The following is an 8,772-nucleotide window of genomic DNA, read 5'->3' on the forward strand; positions in this document are numbered from 1 at the left end:
AAGATTTATAGACACCATCATCATTATTGTTGACCCAAATTCATTTCATCATATGTATCTTTCCATTCAAATGTTGACAAATGTGAAACTTAATTAGTTTCGTATTTTATTCAAAAATAGACTGAAATATTTGGGATAAGGCTAGTTCGATAACTAAGTATAGAGCCTCATAATATATGTAAGATATATGTAAGATTCGCAACTAGTGAAGGCATACAGATTTTACAGCAGCTTTAGTTTTGGACATACACCCAAATATCTATTATTTTCGTTTTACACAAATCATTCAATGAAGTCGTAGTATTGTAGGTGTATTGGAATAAAACACAAAAGTAATGATATATATAAAATGTTATAATATATTATGTGCTTGTCTACCACTTGCGGCCTTTGCCCTTCTTCTTCTGCTGTTGTTTGCGCTGCCACGCGGCCTCGGTTTGTTTCTCGACGCGCGGGCTCTTGGCCGCCGCCGCCGCTGTCGTGGCGGCAGTAGGCTGCTGTTTGCTCATGTCACTGTGAAAAAACGATAAGATTGTCAGTAATCTAAGCACCTATAGATATAGAGTAAGATCCCAGAGCTGCCAGACCTACGTCATTTTAGCAAAGCTGAAACTTTGAGGATTGTTAGTATAAAGGGTCTGTTAAGAGGTATGCACATCCACTACCTTGAAAGCGGGGCCGTTTCTGAGGTAGCGCGGAGTGAAGGTGCGTAAAAAACGACCCAACCCACGTTATAGTAGCAAAGTTGGTTTTCAGATATGTTATTAATGATATTATGTAGAATTAAAATTGACTATTACCAGACCGTTTCCCGGGGCCATTACTTCTGCCAGACGCCTTAAATGTTATAAAAAAATGAGGTCAACTACGTCATAGTAGCAAGCCTAAATTTTATATATGTTATTAAAGGTACAATTTTAAGACCCCCTGTATGCGGACAGACCATTCCGCAGGGCCCTTCGTCCCCTAGACGCCATTAAACTTTCCCTATGAGTGCGAGAGTAAGAGCATTATTCATACGCATAAATGAAAAACAATTGAATTAAAAAAATAAAAATTAAAAAATTATTGAATACTAACTGACCCGCGCATCTTTGCTTGCGTCACTTAAGAGAAATAGGTCAAAATGTTACATAAACGGGTTATGTAACATTTTTCACTGGTACTCTGCTCCTATTAGTCGTAGCGTGATGATATATAGCTTATAGCTTTTCTCAATAAATAGGCTATCCAACAGTAAAATATTTTTTTATTCGCACCAGTAGTTCCTGAGATTAGCGCGTTTGTTTTCTAAAGGATAACCATTATCATTTTAAGTGGTTTGATGGTGACCAATTGCCAAGTTTCGTAAGCGAATCACTTGAAAACGAATTAGGTATTTTATTTTAACTATAAATTATTTAAATATACCTACTTGTAACTGTTTTCAACATCTTTACCTACATTTTTTTTACAGAGAATTCAAGTAACAATGAAGACGATGGTGGAGATGATTTAAATATTCAATTTGATGAGGGAAGTAAGAGCTCAGGTAATGATGATGATGATGAATGACTACAATTTTTTTTTCATAATTTTTGTGAATAGTGTAAACCATATCTATTTTTAAAATAATTCCCAAAATAATGTTACTTATCTTCCTAAACATTCCAAGTACTTTTAATCTATACTAATTTTATAAAGCTGAGAAGTTTGTTTGTTTGTGTGAACGCGCTAATCTCAGGAACTACTGGTGCGAATAAAAAAATATTTTACTGTTGGATAGCCTATTTATTGAGAAAAGCTATAAGCTATATATCATCACGCTACGACCAATAGGAGCAGAGTACCAGTGAAAAATGTTACATAACCCGTTTATGTAACATTTTGACCTATTTCTCTTAAGTGACGCAAGCAAAGATGCGCGGGTCAGTTAGTATTCAATAATTTTTTAATTTTTATTTTTTTAATTCAATTGTTTTTCATTTATGCGTATGAATAATGCTCTTACTCTCGCACTCATAGGGAAAGTTTAATGGCGTCTAGGGGACGAAGGGCCCTGCGGAATGGTCTGTCCGCATACAGGGGGTCTTAAAATTGTACCTTTAATAACATATATAAAATTTAGGCTTGCTACTATGACGTAGTTGACCTCATTTTTTTATAACATTTAAGGCGTCTGGCAGAAGTAATGGCCCCGGGAAACGGTCTGGCAATAGTCAATTTTAATTCTACATAATATCATTAATAACATATCTGAAAACCAACTTTGCTACTATAACGTGGGTTGGGTCGTTTTTTACGCACCTTCACTCCGCGCTACCTCAGAAACGGCCCCGCTTTCAAGGTAGTGGATGTGCATACCTCTTAACAGACCCTTTATACTAACAATCCTCAAAATTTCAGCTTTGCTAAAATGACGTAGGTCTGGCAGCTCTGGGATCTTGGTCCAATAAATATAAGATGGTTTTTCCCATAGATATTGTGATAATACATAAAAATATCTGTCAAAATCCACCTATAGTTTAAACTTTATTACTAAGGAGAAAATCAATCAAACATGCTACTAAAGTATGGTGTGACTTAGTTAAAAGGCTGACGAAGTTTGTTTATAAGATTAAAGCAGTATTTTTCTTGCAATATTTTCTAGTCAAAAAGAATAAAAAAATAAAAAAACTGACTATTGATCGGTGGCAGTGGTAGACATGCCCTGGCTACCCTTGATGACGTCACGTCTCACGCCGCGCCGCTTCCTATACGCCGTGCGCTCGTATTTCGGCAACCATCTACAAATACAAAATATACATGATTAATTATTCATTATCAATACAAAAATATTAAATAGTATACTTTGTTCTGTTAGTTTATTAAAAGTAACAAGTATGTTACCTTTCTGGATCCGGAGGTTTGGACAGGTCTGCGTTGGGCGGCAACTTGGTCTTGCGCTTGCGCTTTTGTTTCTTTTTTTGAAGGAGTTCGGATGCAGGCGTTCTAAATACAAAAAAGAAATTAAAAGTGTAAAAAAACAAGTAGTTGTACGGTCATGATGATGATAGGTATTATTTTTTGCATGTAGCAAGTGATTTTGTTAAAAATTTGTTTGTTATGTAAAGTGTTGTTTGATAGTTACCCGGGCGATTGTTCTTGTTTGCTTTGCACAGTTTTCTTCACAACCTTAGCTCCCATCATCCATTTGGAGGATTCGAGGGCGTCTATGTCAATCTTAGTCTGAAAATTTTAATGGTTATAGTTTAGTCATGGTGATTTTAAATTAGTTAGTTTCTGTACTGACTTAATAATTGGTTAGGTGGTAAAAAGATTTTTTTATTTTGTTTTTTTTGATATTTTTTTCAAAAAGGGGCGGATATGAATCGATAATTATAGTCGATTGCGCTTAAGGCGGATGGTCGTTTTGATCGTTGGTGTATAAGATGTACAATAGGACAAAATTTCGTGTCGCATAAGCATACCTCGAGTTGGTGCAGTGGCGGAAGAGTATCGGCGAGCTGGCGCGCGCGCGCGGGGTCGTGCGGCGCCAGCGCCTTGACGAGGCGCGCCAGCGAGCGCGTGTCGTGCGGCGCCGCGCGCGACACGGCCTCGTGCGCCGCCGCCGCCGCGCCCAGCGCGCCCGCGCGACGGTGCACGGCCGCTGCAGCACGCCATACCGATACTAACGACGCGAAACGCTGCACATGGAAAAATATAATCAGTAAGTACCTAACTGTTACGAAAAACTCTACATAATTAAAAAAAACAGGCATTTTAAATAGTGCCAACGAAAAAACATTATTTCTAAAACACTATGTTCAAAATGTTCTGAAATATTAAACATATAGATACCACCGTCGCTATACCGTATTATACCAGAAAAATCGTACCTTAAAATTACAATCGATTCAAAATATAAACCCCTTTATGATATTTTAAATGATTTACATACCTCGTCATCCTTATAATGCTTGTAAACGTCAGTAAACAGCTGCGAAGCCTTCTCGAACTCATTGTCAGCACACAACAAAGTACACAACACACCGATCACACCTGGACGATACTTGTATTCACTCTCCTCTAACAATTTCACTGCGCCCTTACGATCACCCTGAAGCAAAACATTTATATTATTACTTTGAACAAATATTTTCATTTTTTTATAAAACATCTGACACTTTCAGTAATTTTTCAAGAGATACTTTTTATGACGAGATTTTATTATGGATTATTTATACAGTTTGCTTAATTTTCTTCATTCAATGGATTTAGTATTGAAAACAAAAATATAAACCAGTTAAAAACAGTATCAGTAGCGTAGCAATTCTTTACCACTTTCGACAATTGAAAAATGTTGTATCAAAATAATATAACATGATTAGCCCCTCAGGCGGGCGCCGAAAGAACTATTATTGCTGTAAATTTTAAATGTTAAATTCTCGATACTCAATTGTAGCGACTGTAGAGAATCGCGCTACAGGTGCAGACATACTTGTATAAAAAATCTGTTACATATAATTTACCTGAGCTAAAAGCACTTGCGCCGCCGCAAGCACAAGGTTTCCTCCCTGCTTCAGCAGTAGAGTGACGGCTTGTTGCCTCTTGCCTTCCTTCATGAGCGAGGAGGCTTCAACCAGCGCCGCGCGACGTTCCTCACTAAACTCACGGACTAGCTTCACGCAACATTGCTTGCAGAAATCGGGCTGGAAGACAAAACAAATTGTGTTATATAACGGTATTAAAGATGTTTAACTACATTTATACCAAAGGAATCTGTGAAAATCTATCAATATGTTAAGGTTTGAATACTAATCAACTCAATTGATTTTGATGATATATAACTAGGATCAAACATAAGAAACTTTTTATTCAGAGATCTATGCATAGGAGGCAATAATATGTTAGGAAATAAGTTAAAAAAACATGTTTTTTAAAATGTACAGTTCGTTTTCTGTATGGTATTGCCTATACTTTGTATGTATTTTATGGTACCTCAAATTCTTTTTAAAACATTTTTGAAATAATGCTTTCTTGCAATTATAATAATGGCTGGTTTCATAAGCTTCGCTTATGTTGAATGTCTAATATAATGTTAAATATATATGTACTTTGGAGTTGTGTGAATATGTTACCTGATTAGAATAAATAGCAAGTATGGCCTGGTTGTAAGTGATGGCCGCGCGTTGTCTCGAGTTCAGCTTGTGTTCCAACCCGTCTTGAGTGGCTGCCTTCATTCGCTTACGGGAGTCGAACACGTTGCCGTCCCTGGTGAGGAAAGCCATCATTTAAAATAGTTTAATTTCAAAGTAATCAAAGTGGTTTAAATATACTGTTAAGTTTGTTAAGTAACTACGCAAAACATCTGGTACAACATCTTTGTGCTCGTTCGTCCCATATTGGCAAATGCTATGAAGATTCCTAATGTTAATGACTAATATACCTCTATAATAGACTTCTCGCAGATCGATATACGAGGGTATGGAATATACTGCAGTAAACATCATCTAACTGGTCTAAATTTTGTTTTTAAACTGGTTTAGAGCAAGTAGTATCTTTTTTCTTTAGTTATATTTTAAGACCAGAAACCTGCTGTTTCCATGTTAGATAACATACCTGTTTATAACAACGATGTTGTTGCTAGCAATAGCGACGAGCGCCTGGTCGCTCGGCTTGTCCTTCAGTACGTTTTGGTAGATCGTGACTGCTTCCTTCTCCTTGCCCATTTGTTGGAGACAGTAGGCTTGTTGCACCCTGTACAAGAATATTCCATTATGAACTTATCTTTGGTGAAAATAAATAAAGTACGTATTTCTTTGACATTTAAATGAATAAAAAACAGTAGGGTTATATAGATAAAATTATTTTAATCTCTGCTGGATACTTAAAAAGATTTTCATAAGTAAGTTCTTTACGCCCTTTATATTCTAGGGTTATTATCATTATAAACTCCTCCAAGGCAATTAAATATCTGCAAATGGGCGGTTGAGTTACGAAAACAAATCAAAATTGGCCTAATGAATAAATTAAAGTGAAACATTCTTAAATTTTATTCCTTTTTTTTTAATTTTATTTAGCATTGTAGTAAGTTGCTGTTCAGGAGTAAAACATTAATGTTACTACCTGATAATAGCAGCCTCTTCCTTAGCCTCCTCTTCAGTGCCGCCATCTTCGATGACGCTCTCGGAGCAGGCGTGTTCAGCTCGCTTCAACACCGGCAACGCTTCATTGTACTTGCCGCGCATGGCTAATGTACTGCCGGCGTTGTACGCCAGCTCGTACGTGTTCTCGTCGAATTGAGGGAGCTCTGATGACTGGGGAATGAACATAGTTAGAAATTAAGAAAATGTATGAGATTAGAATAATATTTTTAACAGAAATCAAATGATTGATTAATTATGGTTTAATGCTGACACTTATTTTAGTTGTTACAATGATCATCAATACTTAGTGAACCCAGGTGGGTGATAAATGCGTGTCTTAGTGCGCAGACTTTCAAAGAAGAAAATCACGTATTTTACGGTGCTTTTAGCTGCTTGTTTATTCGCCAAATCATTTACAATGATGTTAAAGTGGGAAATACTTGTGTCAATTAATAAGCTGCATTTGTTTGGTTATAGTTTTACAATAGAGCACAACAGCAAGCATATGATTTTCATAGTCAAATAGAAACACATACTTTATCAATGATAGGAGTTTCAATATTTTATATCAACACACACACTCTAAGCAGTAAGTAATTCAAATATTTTGAGAGAATGTTTAAATACAATAAATCAATCTTACAGGGTTGAGTGCAGCAAGATTAGCCACAACAGCCGACATGTTGGCTTTCCTTTCATCTTCATACTCATCGGTGGTATTCTTCACAATATCACGGTACAGGTTGTAGCAGTCCTGGTATTGCTCCAGACGATATAGAATTTGAGCCCTGCAAACAAAAATATTAAATTATTAATACATTTTTATATAACAATCTTTTAGTTTGATTAATCTAGGAACTAATATGACTTCATTACAATCAATCTAATGAAAACTGGCAGCATAGTTTGAGATTTAGATGTATTGTTTGATTAGGTAGAAAGTTAATCTAGTAAATTGTGCTTTAATACTCTGTAAAAATCTTTAAGGAACCTTCTTTTTAGCCTTTGACTGTCAACTATTTGCTATGAATGTTTTGAGATTTTTATCTAGTTTGTTTCTGAATGTTTTCAAAACCAAATAGAAAAATTTTACAAATTATAATATTGGAGTCTTTTACCTCAGCTCCTTCAAAGCAGGTGTCATCTCAGGAGCATTATCAACCGTCTGTAAAGCTTCCTTGGGGCAGTTGAGACGGTACTGAGTGTATGCCCTCTCAAAGTGCAGGTCAGCGGCCAGGGATGCATTCTTAGGGTTGCAGAGCACTGCTAGTGCTTCCTTAAAGTTGTGAAGCTGGATCAGACACACCACCTTGCATTGGAAAGCCTTCAGCTCATTCGGAGCTATTTGAAGGACTGAAATCAACATTTTAATGTTAGTTTGTGAGTTATGGTAGCTACTTTTTTCGTCCTAGATGTTTTAAGCTTAAACAGGATATCTTATAGGATCTTATAAACATGGTTATCTATATATTTGTAAATAAATTCTCTTCTTTAATTGTTTTTTTTACTGTTTTATGCCCTAAGCAGTTAGCAAGCATTGTTGACCTCTTTAGCACAATAACTCTTTTTTGTAACTGATCAATAATTAGTGAATAATATTGGGTGGATATAATACATATACACAATGTGTAAATTAGGTAATAAACCAGATAATAGGCAACATATGGCTTGTTCATTGCATAATTACACTTGTTATAAGTTACGACAATATTCAACAGGTTTAAGTTAAAAACGTATGAATTTCTTAGTTCTATTTTAAATTATGCTGATTTTTATGTTGATCTTTGGTATTTTACCTGTCTGGGGTCGAAATTTCCACGAATAATTTGCATAAATAGCGAAGTTATATTTACATGCATTCTGGACCTTAACTAAGTTAAATCCTATGCTTTAATGATTACACAAGCTTATAGGAACAAGAAAACTATTAGAAATCACAGAGAAACACACAAAATCAATAGAAAAGATAAGAAATAGTGTTGATAAGTGTGGTTATTTATGTCAACGATTTATTAATAAATTACTGTCTTTTCGCAGGAAATAATAATGGGGTGGATTCCTTACCTTTCCCTGTAGCTTTTAACGCTCTATCATAGTCACCACTTTGGCAGTATTTATTTAATTCAATATAAGCCTGAACAAGGTTATTCTCCTTGTTGGCTGACATTTTTTTGACAACTCACTGGTTGGAAACGTAAACGTCAAATTCGTCACCGTTTTGCGTTTAGTTCTTCCGCTGTGCTAGTAAACATGTACTGTGCATTTTACGTTATATATTTTTAATTCGTTGACTTAGTCATTATTGAAACATCATTAAATTATTTTAAGCATACTTTTCCATTGTATTTAAATCTCGAACTTACTTATATGGTATATTTAAATAAAAATAGAATTATTTTGTTTTATTATATTTATGTTTTAATTAATTTCAGCATTTGGATTTTCCTTTGTTATCAATGTTTTTAAACCTATACCTACATACTTAAATTCATTAAAATTCAAATAATCCCGACAGAAAACGGAATCTTTAACTGCACGTTTGGCGCAATGTTTTAAGCGGTCACCTCGCCGCAACACCCGGGACAATTTGTGTGATGAGCACGAGTATTTGTTCTGAGCCTGGATGTTAATGTATCTATATAAGTATGCATTTAGAAGTATATAA

General features: G+C 35.4%; 1 protein-coding gene across 1 annotated transcript; it reads right to left on the bottom strand.

Annotated features, from left to right (window-relative positions):
• Nucleotides 1-333: 333 nt before the first annotated feature.
• On the bottom strand, nt 334-8,300 carry Srp72 (signal recognition particle 72). The gene is made up of 13 exons (XM_076114077.1): nt 8,172-8,300; nt 7,226-7,460; nt 6,751-6,895; nt 6,088-6,278; nt 5,581-5,718; nt 5,100-5,232; nt 4,491-4,670; nt 3,920-4,078; nt 3,450-3,665; nt 3,110-3,207; nt 2,869-2,970; nt 2,661-2,765; nt 334-513 (listed from the first exon to the last, which is right to left on the bottom strand). The coding sequence occupies exons 1-13, from the start codon at nt 8,272-8,274 to the stop codon at nt 375-377; spliced, it is 1,944 nt and encodes a 647-aa protein (XP_075970192.1). The 5' UTR covers nt 8,275-8,300; the 3' UTR covers nt 334-374.
• Between the last annotated feature and the right edge of the window lie 472 nt (nt 8,301-8,772).

This window comes from Anticarsia gemmatalis, chromosome 5 (assembly GCF_050436995.1).
Source record: "Anticarsia gemmatalis isolate Benzon Research Colony breed Stoneville strain chromosome 5, ilAntGemm2 primary, whole genome shotgun sequence".
Classification (NCBI taxonomy): domain Eukaryota; kingdom Metazoa; phylum Arthropoda; class Insecta; order Lepidoptera; family Erebidae; genus Anticarsia; species Anticarsia gemmatalis.